Here is a 26,468-nt window from a genome sequence, read left to right on the forward strand (position 1 = left end):
GTGGCAGGCAAAGTCAAGGAAGCTGATTGTGATGAATTAAGAGACATAATCACAGCTTGAATTAGGGTTGTTGAAGTAGACTTGATACCAAGTAGAGATGGGGGGAAAAAGACTAAGAAACAGTCAGTAGATTTCTTTTGACTGATAGGTTTAGATTTGAGATCTGGCAGTTAAAGACCAGAAGAGGTAATTTCTTAGCGTAGATGAATGGATAGACAGGAAAAGCCATTAGATGAGTGAACATATCCTTACACTACCTAGAATGTTAAATTTGTGTATCTATGAGGCATCCATTGGATAATGAATCTAAAACCAAGGAGAAAAAGCAGCTTGTCTTTTGATGAAGAGTTTAGAAAATCATTAAGAATCAAATGACTTTGTTGTTGTTGAAACCACAAGGATAAAGATCATACAAATAATCTACAGTGAATGACAGCAGTTTCTCAGCTAGTGACTTAGGGCAGACCAGTGAATAAAGAATGTATTGAAGAAGAAAATTGCATATGACACAGTAAGGGGGGGGGGGCGGTTGATGTAGAATGTTATGCAAGAAAAGGAAGGATCTGTGTGAGAAAAGAATTGAATACATAAAAACCAGTGGTAGAAGATTTGCTGGTCATTAAGAATTGTAGTAAATACTACAGCTAATAAAATTTACTATACTTTCTTAGGAAAAGCTGTCCTAGAGAGTGGTTGAATTGAATTAGTGCCACAGTAAAGTGAAGGAAGGGCAAGTGAATATAAATTAGGAAAGAATATAGCATGCTCCTTAAGAGAATCCCTTAAAGATGAAAGCAAGGGGTACTTAATAAAGAAGAGCCAAACTTTTGATTCTGTATCAAAAGAGAAAACTGTTTTCTTACTGGTGGTACTAAAGCACCCACATCTTTGAGAGAAAGAGAATCCCCCAAGAGACTTATTCCTCTGTTATATTTTAAACACCAGAGTCTCCAATACAATCCTGTTTTCAACAGTGTCTTACAAGACCTTTAGAAAGACATTCAATCATTTCTAAAAATTATTTCTGACTGCGCATCCACTTCTTGAATCACAAGTAATTTTGTTAATCCACAGAATCCACAGAGGAGCTGAAAGTTCGAAGCCACAGCACGGAGCCGTTACCAAAGTTGGACAGCAAAGAGAGAGGTCATTATGGATCGTCTTCCTCTAGAGAGCCAGTGAAAGCTCAAGAATGGGATGGAACCCCGGGTCCACCTGTGGTCACCAGCAGAATGGGCAGATGCTCTGTGAGCCCCACACTGTTGGCAGGAAACCACAGCTCAGGTAAGCACGACCCTGTCCTTCCAAATGGCTCGAAAAGTCTAGAAGCTGCTCATATGCAGATATCACTTAGGAAACCATCACCTCAGCTCAGTCTACTTCCACCCAGACTGGCACCCCAGACACACACATTAAGGAGTAGACACATGAAGAATGCCACGGTACCACTATTCATAGCGATGGCAAGGGAAACGATGCTTCTTGAAGCTTTGCTGTGCAGCAGTCTACAGTTAGGAAAGACTTTGTACCAAATGTCTTCAAAAATGACTACAGGCCTTAACTCAAGCCACTGCAATTTATGAAAATCGCACAATTTAGGGGTGGTGGTCCTTTTTCTTAAAAAAAACAAGGCGACTTGAATAATTCAAAAAGAAGTAAAGCGGAGGATAGAAATATATCAATAATGATCTGAACGCATTAGAGGGAGAAGCTGGTTTCATTCACACAGTCACTGGTCATATGGCATGTATGAAGTTCTCAAATCCAAACCAAAGGGAAAATGCTAATGTACCTTTCAAATTCACATCTTGAGATTGAAATACGCAATGTAATCCTGCATATTTAACAGATAAGTATTATTAAACATAAAAAGTTTTAAAGCAGCATATGTTTGCTTTGATCTGATTCATCTACATGTTGGACTCACAGAGAGCTGTCAATTAAAATAAACAGTGAGTAACCAAGAAACTTTAGGTTTCTGCTATCCAAAGAGTGATAAGACCGTGAAGAAAAGACCAATCCTTTCATGTCGTTTTCCACTCTGATACTCATCTAGGAAAGGAATTTACACGCATTTAACCTATCTACTCTCTAACAAAGGGGAGTTAAAATATAGGAAGGCTGATGCTCTTTGTACTTGGAGAGGGATATTTCTGGGAAAAAAAAACCCAGCCATAGCTTCTCAGATTTAGAATACTATGTAAATCTTGATGGTAGAGCTATCCCATACACACTGTGAAGAACTCACCTTAAAGCACAAACTAAAAACTGACAGAAGAAAAGCTCTATACATTTAGCAGAAATTTTAAATGATATTTATGTTAAAGGAAAAATGGCCATGGGTATGCATGATGGTTAGTCTTACTTGTCCACATGACACACTCTAGAATCATCCTGAAAGGGTGTCTCGAAGGGACTATCTACACCAAGTTAGCTTGTGGTCATGCTTGTGGGAGATTGTCCTGACTCTGTTAGTTGATATGAGAAGACTCAGCCCACTGAGTAGCACCGTTCCTTAGCGTGGGGCCTGAGCAGGGTATGAGTAGATCAAGTGAGCTGAGCAGTCAGCACACATACACTCATTTTAACTGTGTCAATAGCTGCTTCAAGTTCCTACTAACCTGGTATTGTGAGATAGATAAACCTTTTCCTCCCAAATTTGTTTTTAAGATGTTTGTAATAATAAAATTAGAACTACCTGTGCATGCTGTCAAAAAAAAAAAAATTATGACTATCTTGTACAGTAGTTCAAACACAAAATATATAAATAAGAAGAGTAGACAACTATGGCTAATGGCTAATTTGGAGCTTATCAGTATCTTATAGACATCTAAAATTGTATAATTTGTACCTAATATATGTGAATGATATATTTGGAACCCAGACATATTTTATAAAAACCGAAAATCTTATATGAAAATCTGTGATCCATTAGCCAATGTCTTAGGGCCAGGGATCAAAATGACCAATCAAATATTCTTACATTGGTTATTAAAAATCTAGTGATATACAAGTAGATCATCGTAATGTAATGCAACTAATTTATTTTAGTGGCTGTGTTCCAAAGAAACAGAACAAATAGTTATGCTTATATAGAAAGAGATTTATTATGAGAGATCTCTTCACTTCACCATGAAAGGTTAGAAGATCCAGATTAGTTCCTTGTAAGCAAATGTTCCAGGAAAGCCCATGGCATAGTGCAGGTCAAATAATGTCAGTGGTACAAACCACAGTCTGAGTTTAAAGGTTTCAAAAATTACATTGTTAATGTCCAAGGGTGGGAGAAAATAAATTATCCCAGCTCAAGAAGAGAGATAGGATATGTCCTTCTCTTTCTAGACCTTCACTGGATACATGGCGCTTGCTCACACTGGTGAGGATGATTTTCTGTTGACTCAAATATCCATCCCTTGCAGAAAACACTCCCTTACAGATACACGTAGAAGTAATGCTTTGCCAGTTATTTGAATATCCCTTAGCTCAGTTGATATAAAAATTAAGATGTGAAGTAGAAATCAGTTAATGTTTCCTGGGAGACTTTGGCTTTGGAAGGGTTAATCGGGTGTTTTGGTTTATATGAGAGTGATTTCTAGAGGCTCACCAGGATGAGAAGAAGGCAAATGAGATACTTGCTGGTGAAACCTGAAAATCAACAGGGTGAAAAAAAAATGTTTAGTGTTAAAAAAAAAAAAAAAGCAGACAATTTAGTGGCAATCTACTAATGTAGATGAGCTTCTAAAGGACCTCATGGATTAATTGGGTACACTTCTACCATACAGTACAAGTCAAGAGTCTACCATGTTGTGGACATTACTTTGGCACTGAGTCTGCAGGTGTGTAACTACAGGTTTCCTCCAGCTGTTCCTGGAATGCCATCATGTCCTTGGAGCTGTCTATCCTGTTCATGGTTCTGTATTGCTTTATTTAAAGATTTTTTTTTCACAGTCCTGGGCTGAAAACCAACATTTGAGGCAGTATGCCACAGCAGTCTTCTCATTTCCATTCAAGTGCTCAGAACTGAGAAAGATCACTGTGAGACCAACTGGTGACTGAAATGGAAAGGGCCTTCCCTGAGAGAGCAAGACCCTTGCTTCCCTCAGTAAAGAAGAAAGCTTACCCCTTGTAGAGATAATGAACTTGTGTAACCATAGGCACTTAATTACCACACCATGGTTTGATTTCTAAATAAACAATGTGGTTTGTCTTATATGGTGGAGCATCCAATGATGACTTTAAGTTTGAGTGGCAGGAGGAGCATTTTCTGTGACAGAGAGTGTGTGTGAGATATGGAGGGAGCAAGGAATCATTGAGGAAGTTGGAGCTTGAATTCTGCAGGTTAATTTGGAAACACCTCTTTTTTCTTTCTTTTTTATTAGATATTTTCTTCATTTACATTTCAAATACTATCCCCAAAGCCCCCTATACCCTCCCCCCGCCTGATCCCCAACCCACCCACTCCTGCTTCCTGGCTCTGGGATTCCCCTGTACTGGAGCATATGAAACACTTCTTAATATCTAAGCAAGGGGCCAGCAGAGAGTTCGAATTTCAGAGGTGGAGTTAATGAGATTCAGCAGAACTTCAGTCCTGCACTAGAGAATTTAGGAATGGTTGCAATCATAGACTAGATGAGCCATTTACAAGAAAGAGGGAAGCCATGAAAGAGAAGGGAGTGAAATAGGATCCAGGGAGTCCATAATTTAGAACTTTAAACAACCTAGACTGTGAATGGAAATGACAGAATTTTTTAGTCAATGACCAGACTCTCAGTAAACAGTAAGTTGCCCAGAAACTGGTAAACATATGCCTCATGCTCTTGAGCACTTCGGCCTGCCTTTCTAACAAGTGCAGACTTAAAGGAAATTGTGTTCCGAGTTTCTATGTTCTCCTATCTCAGGCTCCTGAAGCATCTATTTTGGTTTTTGACATTCTAAGCCTAAAGACTCCAAAGACCTTTGTAATCCAAGAAGGCAATTGCTGTCTCTACAGTCATTTGGTGGGAGTTTGGAAATTCACTAGAAAGGAGAAGCACAACGCACTGCCATTCTTTTGGTTTACCCTTTCTTGTGGGACCCTTGGAAAGAAACGACCTAAAGATGCTTTACAGCAGGTAGCACAGTCTGATTCGGACAATACCCTAGATCTATGGAAGCTACTCAGAAATTCAAATTATTTCAGATTGTATTTCTTCCATTCACCATATTGCTTATTCATTTACATAAATACTAATAAGTCAAATATACTGTTTTCCAGGAAATAGTTTCTGAGGAGTATAGTTAACAATGAATACAAAATATGGGATGACAATTGCTTGTAAATTTCAGAGAACAATATGCCCATACATGTACCACACATATATATTTGCATACATGTGTGCAGTGACCCTCATCAACGTACCAACAAAAGGTATGTTGATTTTGTCTGCTGGGATAAAATACTCTAATGAAAACAACTTAAGAGGTAACAGATTTATTTGGGGCTAACAGTTCAGAGGAGTAGGAGGAGAAGCCACTGTCTAGAAGGCTGGATCACATTGTGTTCACCATCAAGAAACAGAGAATGATGGATATTGTACTCACTTTCTCCCTTATATACAGTGTTGTATCCTATCCTAGGTATTGGTCCTACCCAGCATGAAGGGATCTTCCCACCTCACTTAACCCAAAGAAGACAATTACCCACAATTATGCCCAGAATCTTGTCTCCAAGGTGAATCCAGATCTTATTAAGTTGAAAATTGTGAATAGCTACCACACCTGTATAAAGTACATTCCTGGTGGACATTGGCTTTTACTACCTTTGAGCACCCAAATGCCCATACATGTACTGCACACATACATTTACATACATGTGTGCAGTGACTCTTACTTCTATTTTCCTTCCATGTTTAATGACACTGACTACATTTCTGTATCCATCTATAACACCTCTCTCCACCCTGCCCCGGTTGCTCTCTCTCTCTCTTTGGTCCTGTACTTTCTCCACAGAGCAGCATTCCCTGTCTTCTAATGTCTTCTCCTTCTTGAGTCCCAAACAGGATCTGAAGCTCTGTTCTCCCCATGTGTTCTCGTTTGGTCCTGAGTCTCAGTGCCTTCTGCACACTGGGTCATTCTCATGCCTTGGGAAGGAAAGACCAGTACTTGTACCAATCTCCAGTTCCCCTCCAGCCCTGGCTTCCCAATGTGTAGCTGAATTACCCTTTCCATTTTCCTTGAAAAATCTCAGACATTTTCAGCCCATTGCTTCCTCCCTTTCTGTAGATGCATAGCCCTTTTAGAATTTTGGTTTCACTTTGCAAAATCCCCTGTTTGCCTTATTCATATCTCTGAGATCTCCTTACTGGTTCTCATAATAATTACATCCCAACCTACCTTGGAATCCATGTCAAACTGAATTTTCTAGGTTATTGCTTTTTAAATGTTTCCAAATGTAATGTCACAAAAAAACAACTGTTACTAATACTCAAGTGCTTTAATGTCCTCTCTCTCTCTCTCTCTCTCTCTCTCTCTCTCTCTCTCTCTCTCTCTCTCTCTCTCTCTCTCTCTTGGGAGGGGTTGGGTAAAATGGAAAGGAGGAAAAAGTTTTCCTTATGCCTTATCACCTTTGGTGTTTCAAGCAAGCTAGCTATCACCTGAAGTATCCTCCCACAACAGTGGCCTAGGTTTGTAATGAGAAAGTATTGGCAAGAAGAGAACATTCTGGACTTGCAGCTATGGAAGAGAAGAAAATGAGCCGATTTTAACTGTCTCTCCTTCTGCACACTTCATTATTTCATTCTTTAATTTACTAAGTCATTGGACCACTAATGCTTTACTAGAATTGCTAGCAGAGTAATCCAGAACCCTCTTCCTTCCTAGTTGTTACTGAAACCATACCTCACATAGAAAAGGAAGAATGCTGTAAGCACTCACGTCTCCATAACACATCAGTTTCCTTTTTCTGGTGATCTGAAATGCCCCTAACAGGTACACAAACACACACACATACACCTACCTACCAGCATAGGTGCTTGCACATACACACATTCGCATAAACTATTGCTTTACCCAAAGTAGTTTAGCTCCTTGGAATGGCTCTTCTTAACAGCCCTATTGAGGAATGGAGGAATTGCTGAAGTAAAGAAAACATGTCAGGAGATCCCAATTCTAATTAACACTGCCACTGGTTGCTGCAGTAGTTTATTAAACTACTTTTGTTTAGTAAGTCAGAAAAATCCCTAGAGGGTGATTTCTGAAAGTAGTGGAGAACTGGGAACCACATACTCATGAAAGTAATGGGGCAATGTGGGTGAAGGTATGTGAATAAATATGGTATTAACACAATCTCAGACCCTATCAGTTACTCTCAGTTTTCCTAGCTTGTATCTAATGCCATTTCTGTGGATACACACATATCCACACTTAGAAACAACAGGTTTTATGCTACGATCTCAGCTCTCCAGGATCTTATTCTGTTCCTTTATGACACAGAATTGTTGATAATACATTAATTTGACTTAATCGAATGTATTATTTTTATGATTAGCTACTATTTACATCTAAAGGTCATCCTAAGAACATAAAAGGATGCAGACTTCAAAAAATTTGATGGGGTGAATAGGACACACAGAGATCTGAAGTCTTCCCAAGAGCCATTGTTAGCACCAACTGAATAAAGGACAGTTTTGCACATAGGACACATATGAACTGAACCTGGGCATGCTTCTGGCTTAGTGCTGTCAAGCCTGGCCTGACTGAAGCAATTTTAGAAGTAAAAACAGAAAGGCTTGAGTTGGAAGCAAAATGTTTCTCTGTCTCTGTCTCTCTCACTCACTCTCTCTCTCTCTCTCTCTCTCTCTCTGCTTGTGTCTCTGTCTGTCTGTCTCTCTTTGCCTTTCTCTGTCTGTGTGCTTCTCTGTGTCTGTCTGTCTCTGTCTCCTTGTCTGTCTGTCTTTCTCTCTCTCTCTTATTCACAAACACACACACACACACACACACACACACACACACACACACACACACACACACACAGAAAGAGAGAGAGAGAGAGTTATCAGCATATAAGTGGCCTTTAAAAACACCCCAGCCTCTCTGTCCTCACCTTTCAGAGATTTTGCTCATAGGAAGTCAGTGAGGGATGAGTCATAGATTAGGTGGGTCACTGATGGGGTGGATCATGAATGGAATGGACCTGCAATGGGTTGGGGATGGAAGGAACTAGTGATGGGGTATGTCAGCGATGAAATGTGTCTCTGATGGGGTATGCCAGTGATGAGATGGGTCTGTGATAGGATGAGTCTGGGATGGCATGGTAGCTAAGATGCTTGCAGGAGAGACAGGCATATTAGCAACTGCAGCAGGAGTGGTTTCTTCTACTAAAGCAGAAATTATTTTTCTCACACTTGAAGCATGCAACAAACATATGTAGTACTCTTGCAAAACTTATTTTTATCATTTTTCTTGAAGTATGACACCCTTTAGTCCGTCCTATGTATTTCCACATTGCTTAGATGCACAGAAATAGAAATATCCTTCTCAGTGAGAGGAAAGAGTCATTGCAAGTTGATGGACTCCAGGAATCAGAGATGGGCATGATAGAACTCATATATCATGTCAAGAAGCCAGAAGCTACCCAGCCTCTGCTGCTGAGCATCCGGAATTCCCAGATTCAGTTGTGATTGTGGAAAAGCTTCTGAGTTTTAAACATCACTCAGTTGTCTGAAAGTATTGAGTTGGATGACTCCCTCCTTCCAGCTGCATATGACCAGGGGGTTGTCAGTATGTTGTTTCCAGTTGATAATATCAAGCATGACTGCTAGGTAGAGTCATGGGTTCTAACCATACAGCATAAAATGTTCCCAAGAAACCAGAAGGGCCTCTGAGTCTGGATTTTCCTGAAACCACAGTGATTTAGAAAACGTGTAATAGGAAAGTACCCAAGAAGCTAAAGGGATCTGCAACCCTATAGGTGGAAGAACATTATGAACTAACCAGTATCCCGGAGCTCTTGACTCTAGCTGCATATGTATCAAAAGATGGCCTAGGCGGCCATCACTGGAAAGAGAGGCCCATTGGACACGCAAACTTTATATGCCCCAGTACAGGGGAACGCCAGGGCCAAAAAAGGGGAGTGGGTGGGTAGGGGAGTGGGGGTGGGTGGGTATGGGGGACTTTTGGTATAGCATTGGAAATGTAAATGAGCTAAATACCTAATAAAAATGGAAAAAAAAGAAAATAAAGTAATCTAAAAAAAATTTTTTTTAGAGAAAAAAAAAAAAGAAGAAAAATAGGGATAAGAGAGGGCACTGGCTCTCATCCCGAGGGTTGTGACCCCTCGAGTGTCAAAGGACTGTTTCACAGGGATCACCTAATACCATTAAAAACACAAATATTTACAATTCATAACAGTAGGAAAATTACATTTATGTAGTTGCAATAAAAAATTTATGGTTGGAGTTTACCACAACATGAAGAACTATGTTAAATGGTCATAGCATTAGGAAGGTTGAGAACCACTGCCCTACATGGTCAGACGGAGAGAAAATGTAATAGAAGATCAGGTCTGGATTTTCATGAATAATGAACACCAACAGTCTAGTTTTTCACAGAACCTTATCAAAGTGCCAAGACCTCTGAATGAACAGGGAGAATGGGTGGGGAAACATTTGCCTGCAGATTTCATTGAGGCTAAACATTATACATTATTATTCTCCCAACCTCCTGAATATGGAGTTCTGTGCTTCAAGTGGCTGTTTGTGGTGGATAACAGACTCTGCTGTGGTAAGCAGAGTGGACTAGAAATTAAAGAGGCAAAACTATATATTCTCCTCTGCTGGAAAGGTATGCTTGTTTTAGAACTCATGGCCAGGATGATGTATGTTCTAACACCACATACAATTCTGCCCTTGGTATCCAAAAGGAGTCCCAAATTCAACGAAATAAAAACTAGCCAGAGATCTAATTTTGTTTTATGGAAGGAGAATGTGCTATTTTTCATAAGCCACACTTGTAGGATGAATGTATGTTAATTCAAAATACACATGTACTCAATACAGTAGTTGCTCACAGAAGTTGAGAAGCCAACAAGTGAGGATTTAAGACTTGATTCTGTTTTACATTGGTGATAACACTGGACAGACTCCATCTTCCTAAGATTTGTTTATAAAAGATGGATGATGATAATAATATCTAATGCAAGAGATTTTCAGTATTAAAGACGATGGCTGTAAAGATCTCTCCGATGTTAAAAGCTAGTCTCACAACCAAATAAATTAATAAGAAAAATAATTAAGGGAAAGGATTGATTGAGGAAAATCTGCCTGCTAAAGCACAGTGAATTTTAGATAAATAAATACATCCATGTGAATTTTTGGACATTACAGAGGTCTTCCCACCAAAGCAAACAGAAACATTTCCTACAAGAAATTGAGATGGGTCTTCACTGACCAGAATTTGGATTTTCAAAAAACTGGGACAAAAGAAAGACAAAAGGCAGCAAGAGAGGAGCAGCCAGGCAGGAGCAATGTGCTGTCCTCTGGGAGATGGAGCAACCCAGCAGCAGCAGACTGCACACCGAAGCCACATGGCTCACAGGGTGTGTGCCCCAGCCGTTCTCATCCCCATCACCTTCTTAGATATGAGGAAAACTGCACAGATATCTGAGAGCCCTCCCCCCCCCCCAAAAAAGCCTGGAGATAGAGGAAGGAGGTGTTGATTATAATCTGTAATAGAAAGCCGAGATTGCAGAATGGGGTCACAATGAATCCACTAATTTATAAAGAAGACATCTTGAATATGATGAGATGTTTGCCACCCCTGGTAATGATGGAAAAAACAGCAAACTCTTCTGATGAACTCAAAGATGATCCTGATTCTCCCCTTTGTATACAGGAAGAATCCCAACTGCAAACAAGTAAACAAGTTGCAGGTAGGTCCATACCTTAGACTCATGGGGCTGAGCACCATGACAGCACTTTGAACAATAATTCCTGCCAAATGATAATGAACATGTTTAACTTTCTATTTTCCATGAAGAAATCCATTCAGGGCAACACTATTAATAAAATAATACATTGCTGGTAATGACTTGAAGGAATTATAGCACTGTGCCTTCTTCCAAATCTAAGATAAAAGAAATCTCATTGTGTCATTAAGGACTTTAAAAATGCATGGGAATGTCTGGCATAAAGCCTACGTGAGGTTGCTGATAGACTGATGCTATTTAAGTCCCTTTCAACTTTACTTGAGAGCTCTCTGAATTCCCTTCCTAAGATTAAGACAGAATGTTTTCTTTGGAAAGAGAAGCACATAGAATCCAAGAGATTTTTTAGTTACAATGCTCCAAGCTAGGTTTTGTGTGTGTGTGTGTGTGTGTGTGTGTGTGTGTGTGTGTCTGTGTCTGTTTCAAGAAAAGTCTAGGCCACATGCAAAGCCATTTTTCATTCAACTGAGTATGCATCTGTAGATGGAATTTAGACACCTGAGCATAGGCAAGCTTCATAGTTTGTTACTGCATTGTGCACAGTTCTCCAAAATACTTTTTTGGACCATCAATTTAGCTCAGGAGTGAAAGAACTTGTACATGAATTTGATTCTCAGGTTTCAAAGGATGGCAAGAGAGAATGGACTCCCAGAACTGCCTCTGACTCCCATATCTGTGGCATAGCAAATGCACTCCTGCAACCATGAATATCTCTCTCTCTCTCTCTCTCTCTCTCTCTCTCTCTCTCACACACACACACACACACACACACACACACACTCACACTCACAGAGAGGGAAAGAAGGAGGGGGATTTATACATATCCAAAAATGTTTTTAAAAGTTAAGAAAAATAATCTTAATTTATGATAAGTACTTGCCTGCTACTTATTTCTGTTCTGCACTATAAAATAAGCAGAATGGAAAACTATGTTGTCAAGGAAATACGCATAAGGATACAAACACACACACACACACACACACACACACACACATTCTCTTTGATGAATATCCTCCTTGATATCTACTCAGTCATCCACTCCCTGTTGGATTGTATTTTTTTACTAGGAAAACAATATTTGTTCTTTACCCTATATCATGTGGGGTTTAGATGCTGGGGGATATTCTCTTGCTAAAGGGAAGGCAATTCCATGGGCTTCTGGAATCATTGTTATTAAATTTGGAGCCAGCACAATAAACAGGAGCAGACAAAGTTGAGGTGCTAAACTGCATTCCGTGACTCCCTTATAGAAGTGTGGGTAAAACAACCCTGAGAAGCTAATGTTAGCTACTGTATGGTTATATCATAAATTCCACAGAACATTCTCTTCCTTTTCGCACACACAGGGCCACAGGAGTTGTTACCTAGCCCTGCATTCTTCAGAATCTGCCTTCATAGCTTCTTACCAAGAATTGAGGTCTGTTTCCCATCCCTTGAATCTGTGTTGTCCTGTGTGTGTTACTGCATGCACGAGCGCGCGCGCACACACACACACACACACACACACACACACTCAAACATAATACACACAAACACACACATGCTCAAACACAACACACACATCACACACATAACACATACAAAACACACACACACAAACTCAAACACAGCACACACACTCGAACACAATATATACACACAAATACACACATGCTCAAACACAACACACACACAAGCTCAAACATAACACACATGCTCAAACACAAAACACACATAACACACACACACATGCACATAAGCTCAAACACAACACACACACACAAACTCAAACACAACACAAACATACACACCTGGCTGTATGAACAAAAGTCAAGAAAAAAAGAGAAAACTTTCCCAGCTGACTCACTGAACTAAAAACAAAATGGAGGAATGAGTCCCAGAGTTTGAGGATATGAGCATGGATAACTGATAAAGAAATCTTGGGTTTTTGTTTTGTTTTGTTTTGTTCTGTTCTGTTTTGTTTTGTTTTTTAATTCACTGTTTTTCTCTCTAATGAAGTGCTTTAATTTGCTGTGTAACAATATGGGGAAATAATGGCAAAGTAGAACATACTTATTAACACATTCGTACATAAAATAAAATTCTACTCTCCCGACCTTTTCCTCACCATCTTGCTTTTCAACGTATGGCGTTAGACCTAACAGCGAGTCCACTTCTTCCCCTTTCATTCTGTAGCAAGAACACACGGCTCACTGTAACAGGGACTTGGCTGTGGGTTGCAGACTGGCTTCCTGCTGCCTCCACTTGAGCCCCACACAGCTGTGGCTTTGTGTTTACAACCCTCCAGGCTGCCATTCATTCGGTGCTGTGGGCTCATGTACTGGAAGACAGCTTCCATCACAACCTTCCCGTCCCAGCAGGAGAACTCCCTTGCTTCCTTGGGGAACATTTGCTTGCTCCTGCTGCTTGGCTCTTCCCACTTTTGCCTCACTCTGGAGTTTCTCTCTCCCGTTTTGAATTCTAGTAGTAAACACATGGCCAAATTCCCATGTGGAGTCTTAGGAGAGTCGTGCAAGCTATATCCCTAGTGGTTCCACTATGGAAAACTGTAGTTTCTTTCGCCAGAATTTGTGTTAATCAGAGAAATGGTATTATTTGTGCTTCTCCTGATATTGTCCAGAAAGCATTGGAAAATAATCAAAAAACAAACAAACAAAAAAATGTGTGTTAAACATTTTAAGTGGTCAGAGTGTTTCCTAGTTGAGTTTGAATGGAAATAAGCAGGATATAAAATGCAAAAGGCTAATTACAAAATAATATAAGATAATTACTCTCATAACCTAAGACAAGAGCCAAACCACAAAAGAACTTGCAAAGGAGGTTAACAAAATGAATATTGGTGTCCTTATCTGAACTCTCATCTGTAGCCTAAGAAGGCAGTTAGAGGTAGAATCAGAAGCCAGTATTAGAAAAGATTTTAGATAGACTTTATATGTATGGTTGTGTTCGATTCGTGCTGTGTTGTTGGAAATGTGTATGTATGAAATTTGTGTGATAATATATGCGTGATTTATTTGTGATTGAGAGTGACTTCTGTCTGGGGCTGTGCTCATGTATGTTTGATTTGTTGAGGTCTGTACATGTGTGATTATTTGTGTGTAATTCTGTCTAATTGGATGTATTTGATTTGTATGTGATCACATGTGAGTGTATGTGATTTGGATATGTGGTCATGTACATATGATTGTCTTGTGTTCAAGTATATATATGACTACATGAATGTGATTGTGTAAGTGTGTGATTGTGCATGGCCTTATTATGATTGGATATCACAATTTTGATACATATGTGTAAGACTGTCCATATGTGATCGAGTGTAACTGTATTTTGGCTGCATGTGTAGATATGTGGGAATGTATACATATTTGTATGATTTTGTGTGTAGCTCCAAGGGTTTCTGTATGCCTGTGCATGTGTATTTGAGTACATACATGTGCAATGCTGTGTGTAAATATATAGGACATGTTGTGATTGTGTATGCATGTGACTATATGCATGTGACCACATGTAAGATTGTTCATGAGTTCAAGTATTTGGGAGTTATATTTTCAGTGAGGAAGGGGTACAAAGAGCCCCCTTCATGAAAGATCAAATGAGAAAGAGAAGGCTTCCCTGAAATGTTGATATCATTTCTTGTTGCCTGGGTTATATGGTAAGGAAAAGAGCAGAAGAGATTAACTGACCAGCCTAGAACCACAGAACCAAAGTTATTCCTGTAACTGCAGGGCTTTTCCACCCATGCCCCAGTTCCTGATAATGACTTGGGGGCTATTATTTAAAAATTAGTGACTAGGCCTTAAGTTAGGCTTCTTCTCTGACAAGCTCATAACTCAATTATTCAGTTTATACTATTCTATGTCTGCCACATGACTGGTTTACCTTTCCTCAATTTCACACACCTGGCCTGACCTGAGCCCAGATGGGAAAACTTCGTTACTATTTCCAGAGTCCTCCTTCTCCGTAGGCTGTACCACCCTCTAATCCTGCCTCAGCTTATTGATCATCAAATTTTTTTATTGACAGGTGATGCTTCCACATAGTACAAAAGAGATTATTCCTACATATTCCTGGCTAAAACTATGGGCCAAAGATGTGTATAACATGTTAGTATGTGACATTAAAGTGTTAGTAAGTCGACAAGCTTCTATTTACCTCAGATGACAGAACAAAGAATGAGCCCATTCACTAATTAATTAATTGGGACTACTACAGAATCATAAGACAGAGGTTACTGACTGGACTATTAATGATCTGAAAATAGCTGCATCACAGAAAAATTACACCTAAATATAGGGGTGGGAGTGACCTTCCTAAAGCTTTATAGCTAGAGTCTCCTCAGTTAATTATCCACTTGTTATATATGTCAGTACCTCAGGAGACACCGTAAAGCTCAGGGAAGATGACACACAGATGCAAGGGGGTAAAGGGTGTGAGGGAAGGAGTGTCTAGAATCCCAAGTGAGTCTCTAGTGGCCTTCTCCACTCCCCTGTCTATCCACTATAGCTAGTTTTAGCTAAGAACCCAAGGAGCTAAAGGGATCTGCAACCCTATAGGTGGAACAACATTATGAACTAACCAGTACCCCGGAGCTCTTGACTCTAGCTGCATATGTATCAAAAGATGGCCTAGTCAGCCATCACTGGAAAGAGAGGCCCATTGGACACGCAAACTTTATATGCCCCAGTACAGGGGAACGCCAGGGCCAAAAAGGGGGAGTGGGTGGGTAGGGGAGTTGGGGTGGGTGGGTATGGGGGACTTTTGGTATAGCATTGGAAATGTAAATGAGCTAAATACCTAATAAAAAATGGAAAAAAAAAAAGACTGGCGACAGCATAGTATGACTAGAGGAGAGCATTTCACAAGTGTGTTTCCACAGATCAAGTCTGGGCTTTGGGGAGCTATGCAGGTCATATCTCTGTTGGTTCTGCCTGGCAAATAAGCAAAGACACAGAGCAATAGTTGTGAGCTCTTCAGGTGATAGACCGCCAATCCTGGGGGGCTTTCTTTTGAGCCTTGGAAAGCATCCAAAGAAGAGAGATTTTCAAGTTCAAATATGCCCTGAAGCCACAGAGGGGAGAAGTCAGCTAACACTGTGCAGTCAATAAACTTTTTTCCAGTATTTGTCTCTCCCTTGATGGGCACAGAGATTGCATTTCCAGCACTAGGCCAGAGGCTCAAGCAAGGAAGAGGACATTATTCTTACTGGTAACATGCTCTAACAGCCAAGGAGAAGTTTCTTTAAATGATGACCAAATTCTTGATTAATCAAGTCATTTGGATGTTTAGGTTATAGCTCATGATTATTTTTTAACTTGTATAAACTGAATGGTCTCCTTATAGTTTATTTTAAGTGTAGTGTGTGTGTGTGTGTGTGTGTGTGTGTGTGCATGCACATACACCACATTTTTGCAAGTCTATGCAGAGGCTAAAGTGCTTTAGATCCCTTAAAGTTACAGGTGGTTACCAGCTGCCTAGTTAAGATTCTGGGTACCAAATTCAAGTCCTCTGGAAGACAGAATATCAAGTACTCTTAACTACTGAGCCATTTCTGCAGCTACAAACTGAATGAGTTTTTGTTATCAGAGTGAAAAAAACAAAACACTAAGCTTTGGCCTATGTATGACATATGTAATAGAAAGAATTAGACAAATGAAACTCAATTTGTGCACACAAAAGAATGTCATGATTTTTCTGTGCTGCCTTGTTTTATGTCAACCTGACATTGACTAGAGTCATTTTGGAAAAAGGAACCTCAGCTGAGAAAATACCCCACAAGATTGGCTTGTGGGTCAGTAAGCCTGTGGTGATTTTCTTAACTGATAATTGATGTTTCAGAGTTAACCTATTGTGGGAGGTGCCAGCTCTTGGCAGGAAGTTCTGGAATGTATAAGAAAGCAAGCCAGTTAAGAAGCACTCCTTCATGGTCTCTGCCTTAGTTTCTGCACCCAGGTTCCTGCCCTTTGTGTTTCTATCCTGCCTTCCCTCAGTGATAGACTATGCTATAGAACCATAAATGAAATAAATCCTTTTTGTCCTAGTCAGTCATCAATCGGAGGAGAGTCCCTTGGTCCTGGGATGGTTCTATGCCCCAGTATAGGGGAATGCCAGGGCTAGGAATGGGAGTGGGTGAGTTGGGGAGCAGGGGGAGGGGGGGGATGGGATAGGGGATTTTCAGAGAGAAAACTAGGAAAGGGGATAACATATGAAATGTAAATAAAGAAAATATCTAATTTAAAAAAAGAGAGAAAGAAATCCTTTCTTCCCAAGTTGCTTTTGGTTAAAATATTTTATCACAACAATAGAAACTAAGGCATTTTCTGTTTGTATATAAGGTTTTATATGTTTAAACAAATATTTTAAATATTTAAATAGTTACAATACTTTAAAGAACATAAAATTCAAGATAATTAGAAAATTTTAACTAAAAGCCTTACAAATGATATTTAGCACACATTATAGGACCAAACCGGATTACCTCTGTAGATTTTTTGTGTGATATACTTGAAACAATGTTTGTGTGTGTGTGTGCACATGTGTGTTGATTTATTACATTTGATATCATGTCATATCTACTTCATAAGAATCTACACATGCATGGGCAGGAGTTATTAAATAGTTTTTAAAATAATGCTAAGGCTCAAATAAAAGTGTGTAATTTTCAGGATTCTTTGGCAAGTATTATTTTCAAAACAAAGAACAGACTTCAGGTTTTTGAATTTCAGTGGAGTGCTTGTTTAATGACTTATTCAGTGCAACATTATGTGTGGAAAGCTGAGGGGGGGGGAGTTATTAATGGCAGAAATAAAGTCTAACCACAGTACTTCCTTGGGAGCATGTTGTCTGACATTCTGATGACCCCAAGACTGAGCTCTCAAGGCTAATTAGGAAGAATTACATTTAAGCAAGAGGACCGAGAAGGGCTACGGCTTACGATTGGATATATCACATTGTACAGGGGCTAAAAGGAGGTCAGAGAGGCAGCCCATAGCCTGTGTTTGTGATTTGACTCTTACCTTAAAATGTCAGGAAGCCATTTATAGATTTTTAAACCCAGGACTTATGTAATCAAGAGGAGCCTATAATTTATCATCCTCCTAGACCAAGAACAACAGAATTATGGAGATAAATCTGCTGTCCCAAATGGCATGCCTTATAAAACCAAAGGAGAAATGTTTTCTTTGCTCTTTGGTCCACACAATCTTTGTTTCTGTCACTAAGTGAAAGATGCTTGTGGCTGACTGTGTTGTGTTACCATATCATGTTAATTCTTGAAAGCTTGAGCAGCCTGCTCATGCATGTGTGTTGGTTGTTTACCGAAATACAAAACAAGAAAACGATATATACTTGGATGAGTATTGACTCTTCCCACACATCTGTAGGAACTGCACACATCTGTAAAAACCGCAGGTCCTGGGGTGATGAGAAGGTGGCTTATGGCATCTAGGAGCTCATTCTTGCTTTTCCAGGGGCTGACAGTAAAAGCAGCATTTAATAAACTGGGACACACATCTTTGTTTTCTAATAGTTTTATGTAATTTCCTTTAAGCTATTATATTCATACTCCAACTTTGGGGGGAAGTAAGGTGCTAATTACAGCTGCAGTAGAGCAGTCTGAAGTCCAAGAACTGGGTGATATTGACTTCTCTCTGTGCTTGCCTATGAGAGAGTACCTGCCCATGAAGCCAGTCTTACCTCATCTGTTTTATAATATCAACCAGCTACTCACCACATTCTCCCCCTCTTTGTTCTCCCTTCCCTTCTTTTCCTCCCTCCTCTTCCTGTCTTCCTTCCTGTCTCCTTCCCTCCTTCTCTCTCTGATAGTAAACATTAACAAATGGAGGTAATTCCGTTTTATAAATGTGAATGATAAAGTAATTCATCACACATATTATTTTGTATGCATATATTTTGCATAAACTTGATTTCCAATTTAAAACACACACACACACACACACATACAATGTGATGTTGTATAATACAGTGATACTTTGAACACTACAGAAAAAATTGCAATTTGGTCATAATTTCATTCTTGAAAAAAAACAAAAACAAAAAAAACAAAAAAACCCTGTATTTCCAGCTAATCTTAGTTGGGTCTCTTGAGAATTAACCAGCCATAGATAGTTCATCAGCTGATTCAGAGGGTAGTTCTTTTTTATTTGTCTCAGTAAAATATCAGAGCTGCCCAAGAACCTTGAAGGCAGTGTGCTGGCACATGATTCCACCCCAACCCTCTGGGGATGCCCTTTATGATAATGCTCCTATTGGCAGCCCTTGGCTATCCTTGGACAGGGCCCATGGGTACACTACACCAACACCACTCACAAAGAACACTCTTGCTGTTTCTTTGAAAATCCATAGAAGACATTACTTACTATAGCAGAAGGCTCAGTCTGACTTGTGTTAAGGCTTTTGAGACTAGTGCAGGAAGCTTGTTTTTACTGCCATCTACTGTTACCAGAGAGGAACTACAAACTCCAAATCAACTTTCCCTCCTTCCCTCCCTCCCTGCCCCTCTCCCCTGAGTGCTCTAGCTCTTGCTGTCTCACCCTCTCCCTCCTTCAATGGGAAGACTTCATTTTAAAGAAAGATTGGAGACTTTTAAAGAATGGAGAAATTTCAATTTTATAAATATGAACTATAAAACAGATTTTACATTCACCTCCTTTGAAATATGGTTTAAAATAATTTGTTTCATATTGTATTAGCTACAGTCCTCTGCTCTACCAACTGAGCTATTGAAGGCTCTGGCTGGCTAGATGGCTCAGCGGATAAGAGCACTGACTGCTCTCCCGAAGGTCCTGAGTTCAAATCCCAGCAACTGCATTGTGGCTCACAACCATCTGTAAGAGATCTGATGCCCTCACTGTACTCATATACGTAAAATAAATGAATAAATCTTTAAAAAATAAGTTGTTTCATAAATACTCAATTAGTTTTTATCAGAAACCAGTGGTGACCATGCTAGAGTTAAACATCTGAAGGAACTCCAGCCACAGATAGGTAGTTAATGAGGAAAGAATATTTAAGTGGCCTTTTTCTTAACTGTGTATACTCCTCTTCAGTACCCTTCTCAAAGTCAGTAAACAGTAGTATTTGGAAGGGTAGTTGCAATGGTTTTTCATATCAATAAACTCACCATAATGTTGTCATATTAAATGCCATCTTTTTCTCTTGGTCTGCAGAGCACTACTTCCACTTACCATGATTTATAACCTATGTACATAGCAAGCATCAATTCTCTAAGAAGGTCCTAAGTGCAGTTCTGCCATATACTGAGGCATCCCATTATAAAATCAATATATTACATCCACTAATACCGACACTGATCTCAAGAAAAGCCTCCAAATGCTGTTTTTTTCTCGAGCTCATGGTGATAGATCCATGTATTCAGAATTAATTTTTGCCTGAATGTGCAATTTACTACTATCATTGCGACAATAGACAATGCCAGATACCTTTTTGAACCAATGGAATCGCTGCATTAATTTTCAAGAAAATATTTGTCACTTACACAAGCCTGTGGGGCAGAAAACAAAGCATCATGGGACAGTTTGGTACCTCTGCTATGATGGGCTTAAGTAACAGTGGGTTTGAGCATTACTTTGGGGGTTTTGATACATTGCTGGTGGAATTGCAAGCTGGCACAACCACTCTGAAAGTCAGTCTGGCAGTTCCTCAGAAAATTGGGCATAGTACTACCTAAAGATCCAGCAATACCTCTCCTGGGCATATACCCAGATGATGCTCCAACATGTAATAAGGACACATGTTCCACTACATTCATAGCAGACATATTTATAATACCAAGAAGCTGGAAAGAACCCAGATGTCCCTCAACAAAGGAATAGATACAGAAAATGTGATACATTTACACAATGGAATACTACTCAGCTATTAAAAATAATGACTTCATGAAATTCACAGGCAAATAGATAGATCAAGAAAATATCATTCTGAGTGAGGTAACTTAGTCACAAAAGACCACACATGGTATGTACTCCCTGATAAGTGGATATTAAACAAAGAGCGTGGAATACCCATGATACAACTCACAAACCACATGAAGCTCAAGAGGAAGGAACACCAAAGAATGGATGCTTCAGTCTTACTTAGAAGGGGGAACAATATAATCAAGGGAAGTAGAGGGCGAGAGGAACTTGGGAGAAACAGAGGAGGGGTAGGGGGAAAAAGAAGGGGCAGAATCAGGTATGGGAGGAGATGGAGGAGATGTACAGAGGGTCAGGAAATTGAACAGAAGTGTATAGCAATGGGGGATGGGGAACTCGGGGGTAGAAACCAGAAAGTCCCAGATGCCAGGAAAGCAAGAGCCTCCCAGGACCCCACGGGGATGACATTAGCTGAAATAACTCACAAAGGGGAGGGAGAACCTGTCACAACCATATCCAGAGGTTAGGCATGGCTCCCCTGGTTGAGGGATGGGGCCATCCACCCATCTCCAAAAATTTAACCCACAATTGCTCCTGTCTAAAGGAAATACATAGACAAAGACTGGAATAGAGACTCAAGGAAAAGCCATCCAGAGACTGCCCCACCTGGGGATCCATCCCACATGTAGACATCAAACACCTACACTATTACAGATGCCAGGAAGTGCTTGCTGACAGGAGCCTGATAGAGGAGCTGTTTCCTGAGAGGCTCTGCCAGAGCCTGACCAATACAGATGAAGAGGCTTGCATCCAACCATCAGACTAAGCGCAGGGACCCCAATGGAGAAGTTAGGGGAAGGACTGAAGGAGCTGAAGGGGCCTTATCTGGCATCAGTGGGAGGAGAGGACCTTGATTCTGTGAAGGCTTGATGCTCCAATGTAGGGGAATGCTAGGGTGGTGAGGGGGCAGTGGGTGGGTGAGGGGACACTTTCATAAAAGCAGGGTACAGGGGGGGATGGTGTAGGGGAGTTGCAGAGGGGAAAACAGGAAAGGGGATAACATTTAAAATGAAAACAAGCCAGGCAGTGGTGGCACATGCCTTTAATCCCAGCACTTGGGAGGCAGAGGCAGGTGGATCAAGGCCAGCCTGGTCTACAGAGTAAGTTCCAGGACAGCCAGGGCTACACAGAGAAACCCTGTCTCAAAAAACAAAAACAAAAACAAAAATAAAAAAGTAAACAAATAAAATATCTAATTTTTAAAAAAGGGAAAAAGAGACTGCTCATACATTCATAAAAAGAGATGCGAGCTCTGCCAGGGCCAAGAAGCGGGAGTGGGTGGGTAGGGGAGCAGGGCAGAGGAAGGTTATAGGGAACCTCTGGGATAGCATTTGAAATGTATATAAAGAAAATATCTAATAAAAATAAATAAATAAATAAATAAATAGATAGATAGATAGATAGATAGATAGATAGATAGATAGATAGATAAATAGATAAATAGATAAATAGATAAATAAATAAATAATAGAGTCTCAGGAACTCTGCTATAGAGTAAACCAGAGTAACCCATTAAAGCAACCAGGTTGAATGAGGCTCTTGCAATGGACTTTGGTTAACCACATGTAGCTCTGTAGAGGCCTGTAATAGTTATTAACGTAGCAGTATAGAAGCTTATGCCATACAACTAGAACATGCCATTTCCATTTATATGTCTCTAATAGGGCATGAAATTTATAATAACTGCTCACACTTTCATGTTTGCTCATTAACTCATTACAAAATCCACTGAAATAAAAATAAAATGGCATTAGTATCATGGCCAATTTTAATTTTAGTTTTTCAGAAGGAAATTTTTTTTGCATCAACAAGTTAAGTGATGTGGCAAACCTACCACTTTTTTCTACTACGTGATTCTGAAGCTGTGGCCACTATATTTTTTTTTAATAATTGGAATGGATTTTATTCCCAATATTGATGAGATGAAAAGGAAGTGATTTATTCATTGATTTTTCCATAGTTAAATTTCATAACACAAAATGAAATTTCTACCCACCTGGCAATTTATTTTAGATCCTTATTCAATTTATCACATAGTTTTGAGTTTTCTGCTTCGACTGGTAGATTTGCTTCATATGGTATTTTTACAGATGATTAAAGGTTATATTTGTTCATTAGGTAGCATATTTTATACAGGTATACTTAAGAATTTAAGATAAATAAGCAGTTTGCTTTCATCTGATGGGATGTAAGTGCCTAGAGTGGTTTAGAAATTATATATATTATATGTTACCCTGAAAAAGGCTGATAAAGGAAAATGAGTCCATTCTGTATTCCATGTTTGCTACCCCGTAAGACGCTGCGGCATCCTGAACATCCCCATACAGGAAACAGTGTGAAAAAGGAATATAGGAGAATAGGGACCTCGAGCCATGAAATAACAGGGAGGAGTGTCATGAACATCTCCACCTGGATATGCATGTGAATCTCTTTCTCTTATGGACAACAGCTCTTATAATTTTTTACATCCATTCTCAGATTACAAACATCCACTTCACTATTCTTTGGTATTTAGGTTTTTCTCCAGTTTCTGACACTCCTAACAATTACCAGTCATGGTAGTAGAGTGACTGTAGTGTCTAACCCTACACAGAACACTGCAGCTGGCTGGCTCAGGATCTTGGGAGTCATTCAAAGCTGCACAAATCTCTGTTGCCTTCTCAGTGGAAAACTCCTTGGATATATATATGCAATAACTTCTGATATGATAGAATTTTTTTTTTACATATTGATGACATTTTCCTCTTTCTCCAGGGTCACAAAATGGTGTTAGCAATATCAGATTTCTCTTCCCTTCAGTGCTATAATGTTAACAGTGAGGCCTATCACCTGCTCAGATAGCTACAAAGATACTAAGAAAAATATAGCTCGGTCATGAAAATAGCTGTCAAATGCCAACACACAAACAAACAAACAAAACACCTGCCATGTTAACAATAACAAAAATGTAAAATATCAATTACTGCGTGACATGAGGTGAAGTCGTTAAATCTGCAAACAATGATGTCTTTATGCTTGAAATGTTTTCTAGATTAGATTGTCCAATTCTTTAAGATTTTTTTGACAATGAGGATAGGTTGGTAACACACATTTTAAAGTCGCAAACTGAGGATGGTGAAGCAGAAGGCTCATGAGTTCAGTCCTAGTAGCAAGTCACATGTTAAAAGGATTAACTGAAGTTCAATAATTGACAATAAACTATTAAATTTATTAATATATATTGTGCATAAAAATTATATTTAATTCATAGATTGATGTCATGTTAATATATTTTCTCAGATAGGTGATAAAAAGTTTTAGACATTCTTTGGAATGTTACAAGTTCCTATTATTATTAAGTTACTGATTTTTCTCAAATAACATATGTATTATTCTCAAAAATATCTTCCACTGAAATAAAAGTTTGTAGTAAACACAGTTTGATGTACTGGAGGAAAAGACTACTCTATAACTTCAGTGTACTGCTGAGCAATTGATTGGCAGCTTTCAGCAGCAGAAATGACTTGGGGACCAGGACATGCATGTCTCTGTTAGAACATGCTCTATAAAAAGGAAATTCCAAACGGAGAAAAGATGGCACCCCAAATTTGACTGATTTTTCTTCTTTGATGCTAGATGAAAGTGAAACCGTTTATTATTTGTTTAGAAGAAAATGTACTCATCTCTTAAGGCCTTACAGGTAGTCGTTTGTCTTTCTGAAAGCAGAGACCACCAATCCACAATAGAATAGCTGCCTCTTCTTGGAGCTTCTGCTGTAACAATGCTCAGGGATAGAACAAGAGAGGAATAAAAGGAAGCAGGACAGAAAGAGGAAGGGAGGGAGGTTACCATCAGAATCACAAGGTGTATCCAGTTCAATCTTAACTGATGGGTTTGTTTGTTTGTTTGTTTGTTTGTTAGGTTTCTTTTATCTTTCTTCAGTCAAGTACTTGGTGAATTTTTTATATTTCAAAACCAACCACTTCAGGGGCTGGAGATGGTTCAGAAGTTAAGAGGCATAGCTGCTCTTCCAGAGGTCCTGAGTTCAAATCCCAGCAACCACATGGTGGCTCACAACCATCTACAAGAGGATCAAATCCCTCTTCTGGCTTGCTGATGTATATGCAGCAGAGCACTCAGACATTAAATGAATAAATTAATTAATTTAAAAAAACCTGTTACTCATCTTCCCCTTGTGACAGGAAATGGATTTCTGTTCTGGACCTGCCTTCTCTTCTTCCTCTTCTTGCCATCTCCCTCTTCTCTGTCTGTTTCTGCATCTCCTGTACTGCTCTTGCTCTTCTCAGTATACTGGATCTTACCTGAAATTGAACAAGCAGCATCAACTTCTTTTGTGTAGCATTATTGGTAGAGTTTTCAAAGGAATGGATAATTTCCTCTTGCTTATAAAAACAGTAGCTGTCCTCCAGCTCATAATTAACCTCTTGATAAAAATGAATGTTTTTGGAGCAGAACAACTCTCCCTTACATTTCTTTACAGGATGGATTCATTGTTTTAGATCCCCTCCCCCCAACCCTAAATCTTATATTAGATTAAGTTAGAATGAAAGTGTAAGTATCTATTGTTTAACTGTGAGAGAGCATTTCATTTTCAAAGATTAGAGATCTGTACAGATTTGATGCCATAAGCCCAGACAATCTCTAAGCTGCTCAATTATAGCTAAAATATTTTCTAGGTATTTCACTGCTTAATATATAATCCTTTTCTCCCATAAACCTTAGTGGTCATATAAGGATTTGAGTCATCTGTCTTCTTTTATAAACACCTCAATAAACTGCAAGTGTGTCTAAGCTATAGGTCACTAAATGGAGCCAAAATGAGGGACAAAACCACCCCATTAAAAAGCATGAATGTTTCTGTGTGTGTGTACCTGTATATGTGTATACAAAATAATTTATGGGAATAATCTAAGTCTAAATCTGCAGGTAGAGTCATAAGCCACGTGATGTAAGCTAATATCAACCATTTGAGTGTTGTGTGGATTGACTGCAGAGTTGGTCCATAACATGGCTCACTAGTAGCTTAAATAGCTATGTGCAATGACTATATGCAATGGCTAGCAGATGACTTACATGTGTAAATGGGTTAAATAGCCCTGCCATGATCTAGGCTGCCTTCCAGTGGCAAAGACAGGCTTCCCCATTCACAATGAAATCTGGCATTTGTTTGGATGGTAGTGATGCTTACTCTGCATACTAGAGAGATACAAGGCTATATAAGATGCTGATTGCATTAGGTTTGGACTGAAAATCTCAGTAGTGGAAATTAGAACTTAGTTATATTAGAAGGTATAAAAATCCTTGATGTATGTAGACAATCTCTTTATCAGATGATATTTTTCACTACAAACTTGAAAGGAACCTTGAAGTAAACAAAGTATGAAAGATCTTATCATAAGAACAAAATGATCTATTTCACCAGATCTGCTATCCCAGTAATGGGATATACAGACACACTTATTCCTCATAGAGACATTACTGACCAAGGCTCTGATAGAGGCTTTAGCTGCTGTTTCATGTGATAAAAACTTATTCCCCAAGTAATTCCCCTAAGGGTTTCT

At 39.3% G+C, this 26,468-nt stretch overlaps 1 protein-coding gene across 11 annotated transcripts in view; it reads left to right on the forward strand.

Annotated features, from left to right (window-relative positions):
• Nyap2 (neuronal tyrosine-phophorylated phosphoinositide 3-kinase adaptor 2) overlaps positions 1-26,468 on the forward strand; it is a 291,185-nt gene that overhangs the window by 191,448 nt on the left and 73,269 nt on the right. For all 11 annotated transcript variants that reach the window (XM_006496485.4, XM_030254174.1, NM_001356399.1 and 8 more), the window contains one exon: positions 1,075-1,284. In XM_006496485.4, coding sequence (XP_006496548.1) covers positions 1,075-1,284 — 210 coding nt within the window. The remainder of the gene's footprint in view (positions 1-1,074; positions 1,285-26,468) is intronic.

The sequence above is a fragment of the Mus musculus genome, chromosome 1, assembly GCF_000001635.26.
Source record: "Mus musculus strain C57BL/6J chromosome 1, GRCm38.p6 C57BL/6J".
In the NCBI taxonomy this organism is placed as follows: domain Eukaryota; kingdom Metazoa; phylum Chordata; class Mammalia; order Rodentia; family Muridae; genus Mus; species Mus musculus.